Source organism: Mobula birostris, chromosome 4, assembly GCF_030028105.1.
Source record: "Mobula birostris isolate sMobBir1 chromosome 4, sMobBir1.hap1, whole genome shotgun sequence".
Classification (NCBI taxonomy): Eukaryota; Metazoa; Chordata; class Chondrichthyes; order Myliobatiformes; family Myliobatidae; genus Mobula; species Mobula birostris.
In genome coordinates this window covers 11,741,271-11,764,171 of record NC_092373.1, presented here as the reverse complement: position 1 = coordinate 11,764,171, position 22,901 = coordinate 11,741,271, and the positions used below count along the sequence as shown (strand labels likewise).

Below are 22,901 nucleotides of genomic sequence, written 5' to 3'. Positions count from 1 at the left end.
TGATTCAAACAACTGCTAGCGGGAAGAACTTTCTCAGCAGTTAACATAACAAAGAAGCCCTTTCAATTATAATATAACAAAGCAGCCATTTTAATTAGAGTACGCAGTGACACACAAAAAAAGAAATCCCTTACACATCTTTTCCCTCTATACTTAGGTCTTCAATTTCCTTCATGATATTTATAAATGAATTACACCAAACGATTCGGAAGTTCCTGATTCGATGCTGGAATCGGAATACAAAGTTTGAGGTTACAATAATCAGAACTGAGAGAATTTAGGCTGGATTTTATAACATTGGCAGTTTTAGTGACATGCGAACCAAATTCCGTTCCGAATAATTCATTGATATTCTCTTAAAACCAGATAGAATTAATACATATGTAAGAACATATAACCAAGATGATGTCAATATTTAACCGTGTATAAATTCAGAATTGTAAAGTACGTACAGACTGGCGCTAAATGGGGAACAATGTGTTTTTCTTTAATATCTGCATTGTGGGAGAACGTGTGCACAATGACAGCAGATCACACAAGCCAACTAAAGGGTTCAATCCCAAACATTGACAGTCCATTTCGCTCCATAGATTCTGTCAGACTCGCTGAGTTCCTCCAGCAGCTCACCTTTTGTTCCTGACTAGCACTTTCCCTGGGCGTTGTGGCAATAATGGCTCAAAATTTTTGTGTTCCGAAAGGAATTAATAACGATTCCAAAATTTCTAGGAATTTAAATTAAATAGAAAATGCTGCAAAATGGGAAATTAAAACTTTCTTGTAACTTACAAAACTCTCTCTCTCTCTCTCTCTCGGACAAGGACAGGCTCAAGGACAACTCGTATCACGATGTTGATTCGTGCCTCTCTGCTGTCCCCTGTATGATAGGATGGATTCTTGAACTCACAATCATTCAAAAGTTTAGCAGCTAGCAAAGCAGCAAATTTCTTTCTGTACACCGGATTGAGATTCATGATGTAATTGAACAGCTAAACTACAGGAGCTCCTCGGGTTATGAACGGCCGAGCTATTGACAGCTCTACTTAGTAGTGAGCTTTATAATGTTACTAAGTTCTAAAACCTGCCGCACCTACACATCTTTATTTCTACTGAGGGCTGTCGACCTCCCTCCCTTGTTTTCTTTTGATCTACATTAATGCACTATTGTTATGAAAATCTCTGTGTGGTTTGCGGGGTTCTGAGTTGGATGATCAGCTATGATCATAATAAATGGCGGTGCAGACTCGAAGGGCCGAATGGCCTACTCCTGCACCTATTTTCTATGTATGTAAAACACAGTTTACACTATACATGTGGCAGTAATAACCTGATTTACTAATTTACCAAGCATCTCCTTGCAGTTTGGAATTCCAAGTGTTCCGCTACATTCAGGCGATGATATTTGCGATTCAGGAGATAAACAGGAATCCCGTTCTCCTTCCAAATATTACACTGGGCTACAGGGTTTATGATTCGTGCAGTCTGCCTCGCTTCTCAGTGAAAGCGGCTTTCGACCTGATAAACGGACTGGACCCAATATTCCCGCAGCATGCATGTACTCCGCGCTCACTGGTCCCCGCCATCGTGGCGGAATCGGAATCTTCGCTCTCTCTGGCTTTGGCGGCGTCAATCGGTCCATTGAAAGTTCCTATGGTGAGAACTCACTCATTTTTAAAGGCGTGTTCTTAGCAAATAGCCTTAATACATCTGCTGGCGTAAAACGGCGGCCTGGAATATAACACGTGTCCTTTTTGTTTCTTCTGACTTGAAATACTACTGAATGTTTACACGATTTTCATTGCCAGAAATTAGTTTATTGCTCACAGGTGATTCAACCTCAAATAGTCTTCGTCTTTTTATTGTATGTGGCAATCACCATATTTAAATACTATTCTGCTCGTTATCCCCTGTCGGATACATATGATTTAGATGATGGCTTTGTTGCCACCTTTGCCGATGATACGAAGATTGGTGGAGGGGCAGGTCGTGTTGAGGAAACAATAGGGTGCAGAAGGACTTGGACGTATAAAGTGAATGGGCAGGAAAGTGACAAATGAAATACAATGTTGGAAAATGCATGGTCATGCACTTTGGTAGTAGAAATAAATATGTGGACTATTTTCCAAACAGGGAGAAAATCCAGGAGTCTGAGATGCAGAGGGACTTGGGAGTCCTTGTGCAGGGCACCCTGAAAGTTAACTTGCAGGTTGAGTCAGTGGTGATGAAGGCAAATAACATGTTAGCTTTCATTTGAAGAGGTCTAGAATACAAGATCAAGGATGTGATGCTGAGGCTTTATAAGACACTGGTGAGGCCTCACCTTGAGTATTGTGAACAGTTTTGGACCCCTCATCTTAGAAAAGATGTGCTGCCATTGGAGAGGGTCCAGAGGAGGTTCACAAGGATGATTCCAAGAATGAAAGGGTTATCGTACGAAGAATGTTTGATGTCTCTGGGTCTGTACTCGCTGGAATTCAGAAGGATGAGAGGGGATCTCATCGAAACCTTTCGAATGTTGAAAGGCCGAGACAGGGTAGAAGTATAAAGGATGTTTCCTATGATGGGAGAGTCTAGGACAAGAGGGCACAGCCTCAGGATAGAGGGGCGCCATTTCAAAACAGAGGTGCAGATGAATTTCTTTAGACAAATGGTGGCGAATTTGTGGAATTTGTTGCCACATGCAGCTGTGAAGGCCAGGTCGTTGGGTGTATTTAAGGCAGTCGTTGGTAGGTTCTTGATTGGACATGGCATCAAAGGTTATAGGGAGAAGGCCGGGAACTGGGTTTGAGGAGGAGATTGAAAAAAGGACCACCCATGATTGAATGGCACAGCAGACTGGATGGGCCAAGTGGCCTAATTCTGCTGCGATATATTATGGTCTTATGGTCTTATGGATGTAAACTGACCAATCACATCAGTCCTCTCCCGTCTCGATTCCCTCCATTCCAGCCATCGATTCAGTCTCTCACGTGTCTATCAGCTCCTCTTCGATCCTGGTGACACTTCTATATACTGAAGAGTAATTTAGAGTACCAACTGCACTTAAACACATCGTTGTGCTGTAGGGAAAAGCAGAGAACCCGGGGCAAACCTATTAGCCACAGGGAGAACATGTAAACTCCACGCAGACGGAGACACTCGAATCGGGGTGTGAGGCAACAGCACTAACTGGCGTAACAAAAGAAATGCTTGTGGTACTCTGCGGAGCAGGTAAGGTTTGTGGAGTGGAATGAACAGTAGACGTTTCGGGTAGAGGCGATTCAAATTCAGTGCACAGGTCACACGTGTGTTGGAGAAGAGACCGGATGTTGCCAGTGTAGATGAAAGTCGACTACACATGTCCATACACAGCTGCTGGCTGACCCGCTGAGGTCTCCCGGCATCTTATTTATTGGTCCAGATTTCAGTACCTGCAGTCTTGCATTTGCACTAATCGGTAAGCCAAAATGCCGATCATGTTTGGATCAACAATAGCTTTGGGGCAAGATAGAGGATGTACGTCGGACAGCAGCCGCTTAAAACATAACTTCCTCAGAAACAAGCACTTATCAAAGTCAAAGTCGAGTTAATCGCGATCTGCGCAAATACATGGACGAACAGGTGCACAGCAAAACTTATTTGCAACAGCCTCACAAGCACATACCATAAGCTAAGTAGCATTCGCAACAAAAACATAACTAAACATTGATCGTGTGGATAGTCAAAGGCTTTTTCCCCAGGGCTGAAATGGATAACACGAGAGGGCACAGTTTTAAGGTGCTTAGGATTAGATACAGAGGAGATGTCAAGGGTAAGTTTTTTACACAGAGTGGTGAGTGCATGGAATGGGCTGCCGGCAACGTTCGTTGAGGTGGATACGATAGCGTCTTTCAAAAAACTCCTGGATAAGTACATGGAACTTATAAAAATAGAGGGTTATGGGTAACCAGGTAATTTCTAAATAGGTACATGTTCGGCACAGCATTGTGGGCCGAAGGACCTGTATTGTGCCGTAGATTTTTCTATGTTTCTATGTTTCTAAACCTAAATTATACACCGCCTTTTCAAGCATGGTGAGCATGTGCTATTGAAGTGACATCAACTGTTTTAGTTCGCAAAGCTTTCGGGGTACAATACAAAACGGTTACCATATGAGGAGGTGTTCGAAGGAATACGCCTTGACTCAGTTTGCTCTAGAAAGTTAAATTTGAAACTAGAAGGCTGTCAGAGCTGGATATTTGAAATTGGAAATAGCAAAGCAAGTACAAGTTCAAGTTCAAGTTCAAGTTTATTGTTATTCAACCATATGTACTGTTCAAAACTCTTAGGCGCGCACAGGCACATACATATAAACATAGGATCTTGTCTGGCGTCTCTGAAATGGGTGCGTCTACACTCACACTGACTCTTGCCCCTGGCAGTCCTCTGCCGGCTGTCCCACAATCTTCGCACGACGTACTGCATTCGCCATTCCCAACACTCTTTGCTCCCGCCAGGTTTACAAACTCGTTCTCCGCTCCACGTTGACAAATACAGTGCTGTGCAAAGTCTTAGGCACCCTAACTCCACCTATGTGCCTAAGATATTTGCAGATATATACCACCAAACGAAAAAAAACACTTTCCTCTGGACGAGATACACAACACAATGCATATAGATCACACACAACACGTGAAGTAATATTACCAGAAGTAAATTAACAAACAATGAAATATATTCCAGAATGCTCACAGCGCTGAGATAAAACTGCTGATCGCTCTTTGACGAGATTCTTTTCTTCACATTCTCTTTGATTGTCTGATCTATGACTATTTCTTCCATTCTCTGTTTAAAATTGACGTTTCCTAAAGATGGTAAATTCACCACTTCTTTCCCAGGTTTCGGGAATGAAGAACTGCAGGGTATTGGAGTACAAAGGCAGGTTAGTGGGGGTGGTTTGCTGGAACGAGCTGCCAGGGGAAGCTATTGACCCAACGACAATTACATTTAGAGGACACTTTGACAGTAATTCTTTAGAAGGAAATGGGGACATATAGAAAGCAGACGTATAGCTGTAGTTTCATGGAAATATCGGTATGTAAGGGGTGTACTGAGAAGACTATGTCCTTGCTGTACTACTCTATGACTCTATCTGAATGAAAGATGCCAGTTGTAGCATTCTCTACGTAGAGACATTTCTTCGCGCCGACTTATTCCCCCAAGACTGTACTAATTTTACTATTTTCTTTTTTCTGTTTCCATTTTGGTTTCTGAGCAGGTTAGTTATTTCTCCACCTGTGCTTGTCTCAGCAACCGGCGAGAATTCCCCTCATTTTTTCGGACGATCCCAAGCGATTACTTCCAGACCCACGCGTTGGCCCAACTTGTCAAGCGGTTTGGATGGACTTGGATTGGAACAGTGAGAAGCGACAACGATTATGGAAACTTTGGGATGCAGGCCTTCACTGAGACGGTTCAGCAGCTTGGGGTTTGCATTGCCTTCTCCGAGTCTTTCCACAGGACGTATTCGAGAGAAAGGTTACTTCATGTTACCGGAATTATTCGGAAAGCGTCCACGAAAGTCGTGGTGGCTTTTCTCGCTCAAGGCGACATGGCCATTTTATTGAGGGAAATAGTCCGACAAAACATTTCTGGTATTCAGTGGGTGGGTAGTGAGGCGTGGATCACAACTTCGCTTTTATCTCCAAAGGAGAACAAAAGATTTGTAACTGGCGCCATCGGGGTTGCGATACGTAACGTGAATATTCCAGGATTCAAAAACTTCTTAACGCGGTTTCATCCGTCTGCTTATCCCGGTAATATCTTAGTCGAAGAATTTTGGGAAAAGACCTTCGGTTGTAGCCTGAAAAGAACAGGTAACAGCACAGGAAGCACAACGACAACCGCAAAACCTCGTCAATGTACAGGAACGGAGAGCCTAAAGACTGTGTCTAACACCTACACGGACACATCTCAGATGAGGGTGACCAACAAAGTTTATGAGGCCACTTATGCTATAGCCCATGCACTTCACAATATGCTTTCGTGTAAAAGTGGCGAAGGTCCATTTGTCAATCAGTCGTGCGCGAACATTTCAAATTTTCAGCCATGGCAGGTACGTAGTATTGACTAAGACATTCGAACATAGTCCAATTAATATTCTTTGTTTATGTGAATTGTCGGTTGATCGATGTCATGTTCCATCGTCTGTGTCGTCCCCTGGTAGGTTTTGCATTATATGCAATCGCTAAATTTCACAAGCAAGGTCGGGGAAAGGGTAAATTTCGACGATAACGGAGACTCAGTGCCTACGTACGACATTGTGAACTGGCAGGTGAATAGCGAGGGGGATGCCGCTGTTTTGATAGTTGGACATTATGACGGATCCGCGCCTTCAGCTGAACAAGTTATAATAAATAAAGGATCGATTGTGTGGACTGGTGGTCGCAGAGAGGTAATGCATGAAAATGCGACTGTAGCGTAAGCCAAGTAATCTTGAAGTTTAACAGCTAGCGAAGCTTCATATTTCTTTCTGTAAACGGGATTGAGATTCATGATGTAACTGAACAGCTTAACTACAGGCGGTTCTCCGGTTATGACCTGTTGAGTTATAGACAGCTCGACTTGATAACCAGCTTCATAATACTATTAAGTTCTAAAACCCACCGGATCTACCCTACCGATCTTTATTTCTGCCGAGGGCATGCTACTTACATCTCTGCTCTCTGTCTCTCTGTCTCCCTCTGTCTCTCTCTCTATCTATCTATCTATCTATCTATCTATCTATCGCCGTGTCCTCTTTAACACACATTTTCTCCCTCACCTCTCCTCCCCGTCTCTCTCACTCTCTATATCTCCCCCTCTCTCTTCCTCTCTCTCTCAATCTCTCTCTCTCTCTCTCAATCTCTCTCAACCTCTCTCTCTCTCTCTCTCTCTCTCTCTCTCTCTCTCTCTCTCTCTCTCTCTGTCTCTCTCGCCTTTCTCCCTGTCTCTCTCTCTCTCTTTCAACTTTTAGGATTGTGCTATATTATCAGACTTATGTGATTTTGATCGTATTCATAACAGTAGTGTAAGCATATCGAATGATCTTTGTGTGCTTTCCGATTTACGGACAGAATCAAATTTCGGACATCTGTAAAACGGAATCCGTTTGGTACCCGGGAACGCTATGTGTAGAGTCACGAAAGCTGGGCTTTCTTGATTCCTAAAACTAAACGAAATTTGGCAGATAAGATATGAACCTGAGGGTCGTACAGGAATTACATACAGTGTTGTGAACAACCTGCAATTCCCTGGGCGATATCTAATTCCTCCGTGAGAGAGGTTGTCAAAAAATTATCTGGCCTTAACATTTCCCCGAATTAGTGGAGGAAGATCCACGACGAGGGTAGTCGTGATTTATTCTCTGTATACAGGAATGTAGGTAGGATTAGCCAAGGTACTGACATTCTGAGATATAGAGTTATACAGCACAGAAACAGACTCTTTGGCCCAACTCACCCCGGCTGACCGAGATTTCCACCGATTTGTCAGCTCGGCCCACATCTTTAGAACGCTACCCATCCATGTACCTGTCTATCCGTCTAAAGGTTAGTATTGCAACTGCCTACACTATTTCCTCTGGCAGCTTTTTTTTCCCAGATACGTACCACCCTCTGCTTGAAAAAGCTGCCTCACAGGTCCATTCATATCTCTCTTACGCCACAATTTAAACCTATCCCGGTAGTTTTGCTTTCCTCCGAGTGCTATTTCCTCTGCGTGAAGAAGTTGCCCCACATGTCCCTTATAAATCTACCCGAGTCTACACCTTAAGCCCTGCAGTTCGTTCCCCGTCAGGGTGATGTGTCTTTGATAAAAATAAGAAATTAACAGGTTATCGTTGTTTGCCACGAGGTGCCCCGGGCAGTTTGTTCGGACAGCTGTCCCCCTGGAACAAGAAAAGCAGCTCGCAAGGGACAGCCTATTTGTTGCTTTGATTGCATTCCTTGTGCCCAAGGGGCGATCAGCAACGCCACAGGTATGGACCACTAATAACTTCAATGTTAAAGTGTTCACGGGGGTCTCCAGAGCAGTTGTTAAATCAATTTTCCCTTTTCTCCTTCAAGATTCAATTGAGTGCATGAGGTGTCCCAGTGATTCCTGGTCCAACGACCGACAAGACCAATGCATAAACAAGCAGCTTGACTTTCTCACATTTACCGAGGTGATGGGGATTGTTCTGACCACGCTGGCGCTGATCGGAACTTGCTTCACTGCCACCATTGGTGGTATTTTCTTGTTTCACAAAGATACTCCAATCGTGAAGGCAAACAATGCTGAGCTCAGCTTCCTTCTTCTCGTCGCATTGAGTCTTTGCTTCCTCTGTTCAATCACATTCATTGGTGAGCCATCGGCGTGGTCCTGTATGCTACGCCACACAATGTTTGGCGTTACTTTTGTTCTCTGCGTCTCCTGTGTTTTGGGCAAAACGATTGTTGTGGTGCTGGCATTTCAGGCAAAACTACCCAGCAATAATGTGGCCAAGTGGTTTGGTCCCCTACAACAGCGCCTGACTGTGTTTCTTCTTACACTGCTGCAGTGCCTAATATGTACCGTCTGGCTCATCAAATCCCCACCCCTCCCCGTCAAAAACATGGCCTATTCGAACAAGGTGGTCCTTCTGGAATGTGATGTGGGATCGGATGCAGCATTTTACTGCGTCCTGGGTTACATTGGCTGCCTGTCATTGCTTTGCTTTGCCGTTGCCTTTTTGGCACGAAACTTACCGGACAATTTCAATGAGGCGAAATACATCACATTTAGTATGCTGGTATTCTGTTCTGTTTGGATATCTTTCATTCCAGCTTACATCAGTTCCCCCGGGAAATTCGCTGTGGCGGTGGAAGTGTTTGCCATTTTGGCTTCCAGTTTCGGCTTACTTTTCTGTATCTTTGCTCCTAAATGTTACATCATATTGTTAAAGCCGGAGAGAAATACAAAGAAACATTTGATGGGGAAATTGTCTTCCTAAAAGTCTTAAGTAGTATTTGTTATGGTTTATTGATATTGGATTACTATTATCAGCTATGCCGAGATAGCAGTGGAAAACCTTTTTGCATATTGTTCATATGGCTACATAGTGCATCGAAGGTGGAGCAAGGAGAAAGAGTAAACCTGCAGAGAAACTGCAGCGCAGATAACCAGTAAAGTGTAAGATCAGAACCCAGTTGGATTGTAAAACTGTTGGTAAATGTTACTTCAGATGTAAAATCATAAAATTTTAGACCATAAGACATAGAAGCAGGATTACGTCATTCAATCAATCGAGTCTGCTCCGCCATTCTATCGTGGCTGATCCCGGATCCCACTCAACCCCATATACCTGCCTTCTCGCCATATTATGTGATGCCTGACCGATCTGGAAACGATCAACTTCCGCCTTAAACATACCCACGGACTTGGCCCCCACTGCATTCTGTGGCATAGCATTCCACAGATTCACTATTCGCTGGCTAAAAAATTCCTCCTTACCTCTGTTCTAAGAGGTCGTCCTCAATTTTCAGGCTGTGCTCTCTAATTAGTTCTGATACCCCACCATAGGAAACACCTTCTCCACATCCACCCTATCTAGTCCTTCCGATGTTCGGTAGGTTTCAATTGGATAACCCCGCATTCTTATAAATTCCAGTGAATACGGGCCCAAAGCAGTCAAACGCTCCATATGCTAGCTCTTTCATTCCTGGAATCATCCTTGTGAACCTCCCCTCTGGTCTCTCTGCCATGACAACACATCCTTTCTGAGATATGTATCCAAGCTATTGACAATACTCCAAGTGTAACTGACTAGTGTCTTATAAGGGCTCAGCATTATCTCCTTGCTTTTATATTCTATCCCCCTTGAAATAAATGCCAACATTCCATTTGCCTTCTTTACCACAGGCTAAACCTGAAAATTAACCTTCTGGGAGTCTTGCACGGGGGCTTCTGAGTCCCTCTGTGCCTCTAATGTTTGAACCATTTCCCCATTTAGATAATAGTCCGCACTATTGTTCCTTGTACATAAATGCATTATCATACATTTCCCAACGCCGTATTTGATTTGCCACTTTTTTGCCCATTCTTCCAATTTGACATCCTCCACCTCCACCTATCTTCGTATCATCCGCAATACTGCAACAAAGCCATCAATTCCATTATCCAAATCAATGACAAACAATGTTAAAAGTAGCAGTTCCAATACGGACCCCTGGGGAACACCACTAGTCACCGGCAGCCAACCAGAAAAGGTCCCTTTTATTCCCAGTCGCTGCCTTATGCCTGTCAGCCATTCCACTATCAATGCCAGTATCTTTCCTGTAACGCACAGGATTTTATCTTATTAAGCAGCCTCATGTGTGGTATCTTCTCAAATGCGTTCTGAAAATCCGAGTGACTGACTTCCACTGCATCTCCCCTGTCCACCTTACTTGTTACTTCCTCGAAGAATTGTAACAGATTTGTCAGGCATGATTGCCTTTCACAGAAACCATGCTGACTTTGACTTATTTTATCATTACTCTCCAAGTACCTCGAAACCTCATCCTTAATAATGACTCGAACCACTCTTAGGATAAAATGGCCTATAATCTCCTTTCTTTTGCCTTCCTCCCTTCCTAAAGAGTGGAGTCACACTTGCAATCTTCCAGTCCTCCTGGACCATGACACAGTCAAGTGATTCTTGAAAGATCATAACCAATCCATTCATTATCACTTCAGCGCCGTCTCTCGGGACTCTGGAATGTAGTCCATCAAACTCTGGTGACTTATCCACCTTAAGAGCTTTGAGTTTGCCTCGCAAGTTTTCCTTTCTAATAGCAATGTCACTCACTCTTGTTCCCCGACCCTCACGGACCTCTGGCACACTACTAGTGTCTTCCACAGTGAAGAGAGATGCAAAGTACCCGTTAGGTTCATCTGCTATTTCTTTATCTCCCATTTTACTACCTCACCACCATCATTTTCAAGTAGTTCAGTATCAACTCTCATCTCCCTTTCAATCTTTATAGAACTGAAAAAAAAAATCTTTTGGTATCCTGCTTTATATTATTGGCTAGACTACCCTTATGTTTCATCTCTTTCCTTCTTATATCTTTTGAGTTGCCTTTTATAGGATTTTAAAAGCTTCTCAATTATCTAACTTCCCACTGACTTTTGCTACCTGAAATGCCCTCTTCTTGGCTTTTATGCAGTCCTTAACTTGCTTTTTCAGCCATGGTTGCCTACCCCTGCCATTTGAGAACTTCCTCTTCAGTGGGACATATCTATCCTGCGCCTTGTGAACTACACCGAGAAACATTAGCCATCTCGTTTCTGCCGTTATCCCCGCCGGTATCCTCCTTCAATCCACCTGCGAAAGCTCCTCTCTCATACTTATATAATTCCCTTTATTCCATTGCAATACAGATACACGTGACTTACATTTCTCCCTCCCAAATTGCAGTGTGAATTAAATCAGATTATGCTCACTGCCTCCCACGGGTTCCTTTACATTAAGCTCCCTAATAAGATCTGGGTCATGACATAACACCCAACCTAAGATAGCCTTTCCCACGTAGGCTCAAGCACAAGCTGCTCTAAAAAGATCTCCCTTGGGCATTCAGCAAATTCCTTCTCTTGTGATCCGACACTAAAGTAATTTTCCCAATATCCTTGCATATTGAAGTCCCGCATTGCAATTACTGTGCAATCCTTCATCGGTTAATGGCCTCGTGGATTACAATTTTGATTTACTGATTATGTATTTTCAATACATTCATGGTGCACTGTACAATAAATTTATTGTAATTCGATTCCAGAGCAAAGGAATAATCCTTATTGACAGATAAATGCAGGTATCAAACATTGAGAATGTGATGCATTGACTGAAAGACCGATGGATGTATGTTGAATAGCAGCTTTTGAAATAGATTTCTAATTATACGGAAAAGAACTGCAAGGATTTGTAAAACTTCCACCAAATGGATCTTTCTTTCAAAGGGCAGACAATAGGAGTAAACAGGCTTCATCTGTTGCATTCCTTTCCTTTTATTAAAAGTCCGTCCCATTCTTTAGTTCATAGTTCATTAAGTAATTATTTCACTGTTGTGTGAGCAATGCAGATTGCCTTCACCAATATGCTCGGAAGTAGGTTCAGAGAAGATGTCAGGGGTAATTGTTTTACGCAGAGAGTGGTAAGTGCGTGGAATGGGCTACTGACAACTGTGGGGTGGCGGACACGACAGGGTATTTTAAGAGACTGCTCGATGGAGCTTAGAGAAAGAGAGGGATGTGGGTAACCCTGGGTAATTTCTAAAGTAAGTTCATGTTCGGCACAGTATTGCGGCCGATGGGTCTAATTGTGCTGTGGGTCTTCTATGTTTCCATGTTTATAATATGGAATTGCATTATAAACGCATCGATCTCTGTCTGAAACATTAAAATAGCATGGATTACAAACCAGTTTTCTGTAAAAGTACCATTTGATGTTGTGTTAATCTGGCTAAGGAGAATATGAAGAAAGCCAGCACAGGCAAATAGTGCACTCAACGGGCAAGCCTCCACAGCGTCCGAAATGAAGAAATACCGAACGACCAGCCCCGAACCATGTCAACTTCTCGCAGCTGCCATCGGGACTGAAGTCCCATATTACCAGGCCCATTCGGTTTTAAACCAACCGGCATCATCCTAATTAGTCCAGTTTAGGAACACTGTGGCAATTTGACAACTTTCAACTGTTAAAGACTTTTGCTATATTTGGTTCTAATTGTGCTTACCACTATAATTTGTGTTTCAAAGGTTCAAAGGTCCAATTTAATGTATACAATATACATCCTAAGATGCTTTTACTTCGCAAACATCCGCGAAAACAGAGGTGCCCCAAAGAATGAACGACAGTTAATCATAAGAACCCCGAAGTCCCCCCAGCTCCCCCATACCGCGCGTAAGCGGCAGTAAGCAACGATTCCCCTCCTCCCTCCCCAGCAAAAAAAAAGCGCACGCTACCGAGCACGAGTATGATCTAGGTGATAGCAAAGACACAGATTTTGCAGCTACCCCAAAGAATATCGCATTTCATCCGGCATTCGACAAACCGCAGGTTCTCTCTCTCTCCCTAATAAGGGAGAGGGAGCTGTCCCCCATTTTCACAGCGAGCAGGAGACGGAACAACAACCCGATGATTTGCGATGTTAAAAAGTTCATTTCGTCGCTGTTTTACGAGCTGTGTGCCTGAAGATCGCAAAGATCTTGGGTCTTCGGGCCCACAATGAAAGATTTTCCGGCCTCCCCGACGACGCACGAGTATCCTGCGGTGACACCGACCCTCTTTCCGCCCGTCTCCAGAGCCCCGAGATCTCGGGCTTTCGAATTCGAGCCGGACTCTCAGGCCGAATCCTTGGAGTGCCAAACAACAAGACCGGTTCTGAAACCTCGAGAGCGGGTTGCATTCCCGCAAAGAACCGAAGTCTGCGTGTAACTCCCTGTCAAGGTCTTCAAAAGAACCCTGAAAGGGAAAAATAAAGATATCAAAGATGGAAATAGAGCTGTTTCCAAAGATGCAAGCAAAGCAGTCACTGTTTCGCGCCACCTTCACCGCCTCGTTTATGTGTTTTCTTGTGAATGCTGCTTCTATGGTATTATGTACTTATGATTCTGCCAGGGAAAAGAGGGATTAATGAAGGACAGTTTTAAAATTGGGCAGATCAACAAGATCATGGCAAGAAGAGTGAATATCTTGTTGATATTTGCAGGGCCAGTTGAGAATATATTTTAAAGCAATTAGAGTTTCTAAAATTGGGAAAAGAGCAAGATCAAATGGGAAAGAATGTAAATATCTGGTCATTGCAGAAGTCGTTATCAAAACCTACCAGCCTATTCCCTATCCCTCCCCAAGCAGTCATCAAGCTAACTCCTGGTGCAGTTTGCCTCCTGTAACAAATGTGTGGCTACTTCTCTGTAGGATATCTGCTCCTTATCCTGAATGGGACAAACGTTATCCAGCTTCTAATTTCCTAACGCGGTCTGCTGGGCGTTACTTCCAAGTGCTCTTTTTGGCAGATGTAGCAATCACGGAGACAAGATCTCCAGTATCTTGCATGAGAAGCACACCACTGACCTGGAATTCATCCTCACTATTCTTGTTAGAAGCTAATAAATAATGTTAGAGAAATCCTATCCTTGTCTCCGCTTCTCCTTGTCACTACCTTTGACTTTGTTCCCCACTCGAATCTAATGCCACTCATACTACGGCATACCACGATGGCTGGTCCGCTTAAACCTAACTTACTTTTTATTGGCCCTTGCCAAGTGACTAGTAGTTAAAGAGATCTCAAGCTCGACAAAATGTCCCGACAGGCCCATTCGCTTTTTACATAGAAACTCAACAAGGAACTCGTGCCCCGCAGAAAACTTCAAATTTCAAACTTGAGATTTATATTCTGAAGACGTTTGGGTAAGTACTCTGGTAAAAGGGGTTTAGAGGGATATTGACTAACTGCAGGCGAATACACCCACTTTCATGGGCGTCATGGTCGGCATGAATTCGTGGGGCTAAATAGCCTGTCTCTGTGCTGGATTATTCTTTGACTATATATAGTCTTTCAAGTTTATGACAGTAATTTGTTCTGAGAAGTGTGTCACAGGCAAATGGAAGACAATAAAAAAGGAACAACTATAAGCAGTGGCCTGTTTAATAGGTACCTGCTGTACCTAATACATTTGGCCACTACGTGTAGCATCGTGATCTGCTGCTGCAGTCCATCAACTTCCAGAATCGATGTGTTGTGCGTTCAGAGACGCTCTTCTACACACCACTGTTGTACTGCGTCCTTATCTAAGTTACTGTCACCTTCCTGTCAGCTTGAACCAGTCTGGCCTTTCTGCTCTCATCTCTCTCATTAGCAAGGCTTATTCCGCCCACCGAACTGCCATTCAGTGGATATATAGTGTGTGTGTGTGTGTCTGTGTGTGTGTGTCTGTGTGTGCTTTGTACCATTCTCTGTAAACTCCAGATATTGTTATGCGTGAAAATACCGGGGGTATCAGCAGTTTCTGAGATCCTAAAACCACGTTGGCCGGCGCCAGTAACCATTCTGCGACCAAAGTGAGTTAGATTTGATCTTTGGCCTGAATAACAATTGAAAATCATCACCATGTCTGCACGGCCACGGAGTGTTCTTTGTTGTTTCAATTGTTTACATGTCCTGAAGTGGAAATTCAGAACACCAAGGACAATAAGAAAGAGACAACTTAAAGTTAGTACATGAGATTCGTGTTGACAGCTACATCTCTGAAACTTGTGCATCATATGTTTAACAGAGACAAGAACTCGCTATAAACGTGCTAGGGTCTTGAATACGAAGACTAAACCGACATTAGTTCCGAAATATTATACTGTCGCTTGCTGCGATAATATAATTCTGACTTATTTCCTACAAGTTCGGAACACTTTGCCTCAGCACCCGAGAAATTTTTCATCATTGAAAAACACTAATCTTTATTATTAACAACCTTTGGTTTGCGATCCTTTGGTGTAGGACAGTTTCTTTCCAATAAGGTAGAAATTGTTACATTTCAAAAGGATTCTATTTCTTACGGACGATGTCGGAATTGAACTCAGATCTCGGACGCAGCGAGCTGTAATAGCAGTGCCCTAACCGCTAGGCTATCGTAGCGCCTATACAGTAGAGACCATTGGATGTTGCTTCGACTATTAACCTACTTTAATATTAATCTAACCCTTCCGTCCTACATAGCTCTTTATTATTCTATCATTCATGTGCCTAGCTAAGAGTGCGTTAAATGGCTGTAAAGTACCTGCCTCCACCGCGACCTCAGGAATGGCGTTCCACGTGCTCAGCACACTCCATGCGAAAGAATAAAATTACTTCTGAAATCCCCGCTATACTTTCTTCAAATTACCATAAAAGTATACCCTTTGTATGAGCCATTCCCGCCCTGGGAAAAGATCTCCAGCTGTCCAGTTGATTTATGCCTCTTATCATCTTGTACACCTCTATCAAGTCACGACTCAGCAACCTTCGCTCCAAAATGAAAAGCCCTAGTTCACTCAACTTATCCTTATAAGACATGCTCCTGAATGCAGTCAGCATCCTAAAAGTTCTTCCCTGCACCTTCTGAAAATCTTCTACATCCTTCCAACAATGAGGCTACCAGAACTGAACACAATATTCCAAGTGTGGCCTATATGACAATTACAAACCGTCGCACATAGAGTGCCTTGAAAAAATATTCATTCCCCACAACTATGTTCACTGGTTGCTGGCTCATATCCTATATTTGAAATACATTGAAGTAGGATTTTGAGTTAACCTGTGATACCCTGCGCATCCTGTCAAATCAAAGGAAAATTCCAAAACCTGTCAACATTTTACTAAAAATGAGAAACTAAAATTGGGAGGCAGACAAAATATTTATCTCCTTTATAATTACTACATTAACTTTTCTCGGCTGCAAGATACGTACTACCTTACCAACTTACTCAATTTGATGAAGTGCAAAATTGGATGATCACCTGGTAGATACACGCTCTCTCTGTAAGATCTCTCTGTAACAGTATGGTAGATTTTCAACTGACCACACCAAAATGAAGGCATAGGAGCACTCAAGACAAATCAAGGAAATTATAATAGAGAAGTACAAATCTGGGAATGGGTACAACATTGTATCAAAGTCACCAAATATACCTCAGAGCTCAGTGCAGCGCATTGTAAGAAAGTAGAACAAATATGAAACCACGGCCACACTGCATAGGCCACGGCTCTCCTCTAAATGTAGTCGTAACAGAAGAATGGTATTTGCAAGAGGGGCTACCGTGACGCAAACAATCACTCTGAGCGAACTGCAGAAGACGACGGCTGCAACTGAAGACGCCGTTCATGGCTCCACAATGTTTAAGGCGTTTCACTAAAAGTGTATTTATGGAGGAGCGGCAAGGAAGAAGCCCTGACAAAAAAAAAAAGCATATCCTTGCCCGTAAAAGTTTCGCAAAGTTTCATTTAGAAGGTATTGTAAACATGGGGAAGGACTTATGGTCGGGTGAGGTTAAAATGGAAGTTTTTGGCTTCAACATTAAGCGGTCCGTGCAGTATTAAATCTAATACTGCAAGTCAACCAGGTAACACCGTCCCTACTGTAAAATATGCTATGGGGAATGCTTTTCACAGCAGGGACTGAAAATCTGGGCAGGATTGATAGGGAGGTGAATGCTGCTAAATCCTGGATAAAACCTGCTATCTTCTACCAGAAAGCTTAAGCTGTGGAGGAAGTTCGTCTTTCAGCAGGACGACACAAACCCACTGCCAAAGCAACCATGAAGTGGCTTCAAATGAAGAAAACTGAAGTCCTTCAGTAACCCAGTCGGAATCCTATCTTAACCCGATGCAGCATTCCAGCGGTTCAATTAGCGGCTGCAGCACCGCGCAAGGAGGAGGTTTCTCGCAGGTCGGCGGCGGTCGTTTATAAGGAGAGCTTCTCGGACGTTCGGTATCATTATGGCGGTCCAGTCAGCAGCAGGAGCAGCACAGAAAGATGTAAACAGAAGTACAGAAGGGACAAGCGGAGCTGCCATTGTTGACAGTGGACCAATGATGAGAGTGGGAGTTTCAGGCATTGGGCTTCGGCTAGGAAGAGGCATTGGCTCTGGGTAAGTTGTCCGGTTAAGTTTCTGTTAAGTTTCCTTTTTTAATTACTAAGTCAGGGATATTTGGTTTTCTGTGTTCTTCAAGCCAAATGTTGGAGTCCTAAGACCCAGATTCTCACGGGCAGCCACATCTGCGTGAAATGTTACTAGAGGCAGCTGCTTGAAGACCGTGTAAGAATCTGGTGCAACAGCCGGATAGAAGCTGATAGAAATAATTCTAAACACGAGGAATTCTGCAGATGCTGGAAATTCAAGCAACACACATCAAAGTTGCTGGTGAACGCAGCAGGCCAGACAGCATCTCTTACTAGCTCTTCCTTTAGTTAGTCCCGACGAAGAGGCTCGGTCCGAAACGTCGACTGTACCTCTTCCTATAGATGCTGCCTGGCCTGCTGCGTTCACCAGCAACTTTGATGAGAAATAATTCTACATGTCCTGGATTCCAAAAGGGGGATATTTTACAGTGCCTACGAGGTGGTTTGGATAGAGCAGCTTGTGGTTGAGCCCACTAGGGGATCAGCGTTTCTAGATTGGGTGTTGTGCAATAAACCAGAATTGATTAGACAGCTTAAGGTAAAGCAACCCTTTGGGAAACTGATCATAATATAGTCGAATTCACACTAAAACACGAGAAAGAGAAGCTAAGGTTAGATGTATCAGTATTACAGTGGAGTAAAAAGAATTACAGAGTCATGCGAGAGGAGTTGGCCAGAATTGATTAAAAAAGAACACTGGCAAGAATGATGGCAGAGCAGCATTGGCTGGAATTTCCGGAAGCAATACATAAGGCACGGGATATATACATCCCAGAGGAAAGAGTATTTTAAAGGAAAGATGAGGCAAACATGGCTAACAAGAGAAGTCAAAGCCGACATAAATGCCAAAGAGAGGGCATATAATAGATCAAAAATTGGTGGGAAGCTAGAGGATGGTGAAGCTTTTAAAAACCAACAGAAGGCAACTGAAAATTCACTAAGAAGGTAAAGATGAAATAGTCATAGTCATACTTTATTGATCCCGGGGGAAATTGGTTTTCGTTACAGTTGCACCATAAATAATTAAATAGTAATTAAACCATAAATAGTTAAATATGATATGTAAATTATGCCAGGAAATAATTCCAGGAACAACCTATTAGCTCAGGGTGTCTGACCCTCCAAGGGAGGAGTTGTAAAGTTTGATGGCCACAGGCAGCAATGACCTCGTATGACGCTCTGTGTTGCATCTCGGTGGAATGAGTCTCTGGCTGAATGTACTCCTGTGCCCAACCAGTACATTATGTAGTGGATGGGAGACATTGTCCAAGATGGCATGCAACTTAGACAGCATCCTCTTTTCAGACACCACCGTCAGAGAGTCCAGTTCCATCCCCACAAAATCACTGGCCTTGCGAATGAGTATGTTGATTCTGTTGGTGTCTGCCACCCTCAACTTGCTGCCCCAGCACACAACAGCAAACATGATCACACTGGCCACCACAGACTCGTAGAACATCCTCAGCATCGTCCAGCAGATGTTAAAGGACCTCAGTCTCCTCGGGAAATAGAGACGGCTCTGACCCTTCTTGTAGACAGCCTCGGTGTTCTTTGATCAGTCCAGTTTACTGTCAATTCGTATCCCCAGGTATTTGTAATCCTCCACCATATCCACACTGACCCCCTGGATGGAAACAGGGGTCGCCGGTACCTTAGCTCTCCTCAGGTCTACCACCAGCTCATTAGTCTTAAATGCAAAATTATGCTGGTACATATTATTAAAGAGGATACCTATAGTTTCTTCAGATACATGGTGTGAAAGGGAGGTGAAAGTGGATATCGGACTGCTGGGAAAGGATACAGGAGAGGTAGTAATGCGGTCAATGAAATGGCAGACAAACTGAATAAGTATTTTGCATCAGTCTTCACTGTGGAAGACTACCAGTACAGTGGACATTCCCGGTGTCAGAAATCGTGAAGTGTGTGCAGTTATTATAATTAGAGAGAAGGTTCTTGGGAAACTGAATGGTTTGAAGGAAGATAACTCCTCTGAACAAGATGCTGTAGAACCCAGGGTTTTGAATGAGTTGGCTGAAGAGATCATGGAGGCAATAGTGATGATCGTTTAAGAATCACTAGACCCTAGAACGGTTCCAGAAGACTTGGAAAATTGCAAATTTCATTCCACTCTTCAAGAAGGGAGAGATGAATAAGAAAGAAATCTTCAGGCCGGTTAGCCTGACCTCAGTGGTTGGGAAGATGTTGGGGTTGATTTTTAATAATGAGATCTCAGGGTACAAAGGTAAGTGGACGGGCGAATAGTATTGAGGAAGTAAGAGATTATTGAAGGACTTGGACAGATTAGGAATATGGAGAAAGAAATAACAGATAGAATATGGTGTCAGAAAGTGTATGGTCATGCACTTTGGTAGAAGAAAGGAAAGGGTTGACTATTCTCTAAATGCAGAGAAAATACAGAAGTGCACAGTGACTTGGGAGTCCTTGTGCAGGATTTCCTGCTGGATAATTTGCAGGTTGAGTCTTTGATGAACAATGCAAATGCAATGTTAGCATTCATTTCAAGAGGTCTGGAATATAAAGGCAAGGATTTAATATTGAGGCTTTATAAAACACTGGTAGGCCTCACTTGAAGCATTGCGAGCAATTTTGTGCCCCTTATCTTCGAAATAATGTGCTGAAACTGGAGAGGGTTCAAAGGAGTTTCAGGAAAATGATTCCAGGATTTTATGGCTTGTCATATGAAGTGTTTGATGGTTCTGGGTCTATATTCACTGGATTTCAGAGGCATGATGGGTGACTTCATTGAAACTTATTGAATGGTTAAAGGACTCGACAGAATGGATGTGGGGAGAGTCTAAGATCAGAGGACACAGCCTCAGAATAGAGCGGAGTCCTTTTAGAATGGAGATAAGGAGAAATGTCCTCAGCCAGAGAGTGGTGAATCTGTGAAATTCTTTCTCACAGGCGGCTGTGGAGGCCAAGTCTTTATATATATTTGGGGAGAGGTTGATAGATTCTTGACTGGTCAGGGCATGAAGGGATACGGGAGGAGGCAGGAGATTGGGGTTGAAAGGAAAATTGGGTCAGCTATGATGAATGGTGGAACAAGCTCGATGGGCCAAATGGACTAACTTTGTTCCTATACCTTATAGTCTTATGGTCTTCCAACCAGTCTAGAGCAAATAAAAAAATTGGAACTTTCTTCACAAATGGCCTCAGCGTATGGGACCTTTGTTGGATTTAGACAATAGACAATAGGTGCAGGATTAGGCCATTCAGCCCTTCGAGCCAGCACCACCATTCACTGTGATCATGGCTGATCATCCACAATCAGTACCCTTTTCCTGCCTTCTCCCCATATCCCTTCACTCCGCTATCTTTGAGCTCTATCTAACTCTTTTTTGAAAGAATCCAGAGAATTGGCCTCCACTGCCTTCTGAGGCAGAGTGTTCCACAGAACCACAAGCCTCTGTGTGAAAAAGTTTTTCCTCAACTCCGTTCTAAATTGTCTACCCCTTTTTCTTAAACTGTGGCCTCTGGTTCTGGACTCCACCAACATCAGGAACATGTTTGGTGGCAAGAACAGGAGGGCAAATTACTATCTGAATGGTGTCAAGTTAGGAAAAGGGGAAGTACGACGAGATCTAGGTGTCCTTATTCATCAGTCACCGAAAGTAAGCATGCAGGTACAGCAGGCAGTGAAAAAGAATTATCGCTTTTTTTGTCAAGTATGCGGAGAAAGCAGTTTCTAGATTTTGATCACAAATCGCAATGATTTTTATTGAAGAACAAACTTTCTATGAGATTAGTTCCAATGGAGACACACGTGACTGCAGTTGCTGTATCTGAAGCAACAATCTGCTTGAGGGACTTAACAGACTGAGCAGCTTCTGTGGGGTTGAAATCAACTGCCAACATTTCAGATTGAAACCCTCTATCAGGATGGAGAGTGGAGAATGGCGATGGATAGCAGCAAGGGGAGGAGGAAGGGTGAGAAAGAATTCTGAGGTGATTGGTGGACTGCAGATGCGTAGAAAATTATAGACAGTTGGTTCCAGGTAGGAATGTTGAGCGAGGATTGAGCTGGGAGACAGTGACAGGTGGATGATGGATGGAGGCAGACAGAGAGAGAAAGAGTTAAAATAAATAAGAGGCAGATGGAGCGAGGTGGGGGAACGGAGCATGATGATTGGAGGCAGCTGATGGAGAGAGTTAAGCAGGAACACAAAGGGCTGCCAGTGCTGGACTCCGATAAGCAGAGGAGAGAATGTGAAACATTAGGGGAGAGGTGAATGGCAAATGGAACCAGAAACCGATAGGTGAGTGGGGAAGAATATGCAGGTAACATTGTGCACTTTGGATGATTGGAACCAGAATGGGAAGGGGAGGAAGGTGGGTCATGCCAGAAGAACTCAGCAGGCCAGGCAGCATCTATGGACGTTTCCAGATGAGACCCTTCAGCAAGTCTGGAGAAAAAAAAAGATGAGGAGTACAGTTAAAAGGTGTGGGTGGTGGGAGAACACGAGGTGATAAGTGAAACAGAGAGGAGGAGGGGTGAAATAAAGAGCTGGAATGTTGTTTGGTGAAAGAGATTCAAGGCTGGAGAAGGGAGAATCTAGTTGGAGAGGACAGAAGGCCATGGAAGACAGAAAAAAGGGGGAGGAACACCAAAGGGAGGCGATGGGCAGGCAAGGAGATAAGGTGATAGAGGGAAATGGTAATGGGGAATAGGGAAGTGGGGGGGGGGGTGCATTACCAGAAGTTCGAGAAAGTGATGTTCATGCCATTAGGTTGGAGGTTACTTAGACAGAATATCAGGTGTTGTTCCTCCAACCTGAGTGTGGCCTCATCACGACAATGGAGGAACAGCACCTTTTATTCATCTGGGTAACCTCCAGCCTGATGGCATGAACGTCGATTTCTGGGACTTCTCGTGATACCCCTCCCACTCCCCATCCCATTTTCCATAGATACTGCCCGGCCTGCTGAGCTCCTCCATTTTGTGTGTGTTGCTTGGATTTCCAGTATCTGCTGATTTTCTCTTGTTTGTGGTGGGTAATGGGGGGAATGGGAATTCGGGGAAAGGAAGCAACTCAAGCTATTCTGCAGCTGCTGGGAATCTTGAGAACTATTTACAAAAGTGCTGGAGAAATTCAACAGGCCAATCTGCATCTGTGGAGGGAAATGAGCAGTTGCAGTTTCAGGTCCAGTCCCTGATGAATGGACACTCCGCACCACCTCCCGTAGATACTCTCTGACGTGCTGAGTTCCCCCGACATTTTATGTGCATAAGG

At 43.6% G+C, this 22,901-nt stretch overlaps 1 protein-coding gene across 1 annotated transcript; it reads left to right on the top strand.

Moving 5' to 3' along the window:
- Positions 1-1,365: 1,365 nt before the first annotated feature.
- On the top strand, positions 1,366-8,965 carry LOC140195840 (extracellular calcium-sensing receptor-like). Its single transcript, XM_072254478.1, has 5 exons — positions 1,366-1,650; positions 5,234-6,070; positions 6,182-6,409; positions 7,849-7,972; positions 8,061-8,965. Exons 1-5 carry the CDS (start codon positions 1,393-1,395, stop codon positions 8,963-8,965), a joined length of 2,352 nt encoding a protein of 783 aa, XP_072110579.1. The 5' UTR covers positions 1,366-1,392.
- The last annotated feature ends 13,936 nt before the right edge of the window (positions 8,966-22,901 follow it).

Coding starts and splice junctions, on each gene's coding strand:
- LOC140195840 (XM_072254478.1), top strand. CDS start 1,393: ATGATATTTGCGATTCAGGAGATAAACAGGAATCCCGTTCTCCTTCCA. Junction 6,071..6,181: donor CAAATTTTCAGCCATGGCAG/GTACGTAGTATT, acceptor GTCCCCTGGTAG/GTTTTGCATTATATGCAATC. Junction 7,973..8,060: donor GGCGATCAGCAACGCCACAG/GTATGGACCACT, acceptor TTCTCCTTCAAG/ATTCAATTGAGTGCATGAGG.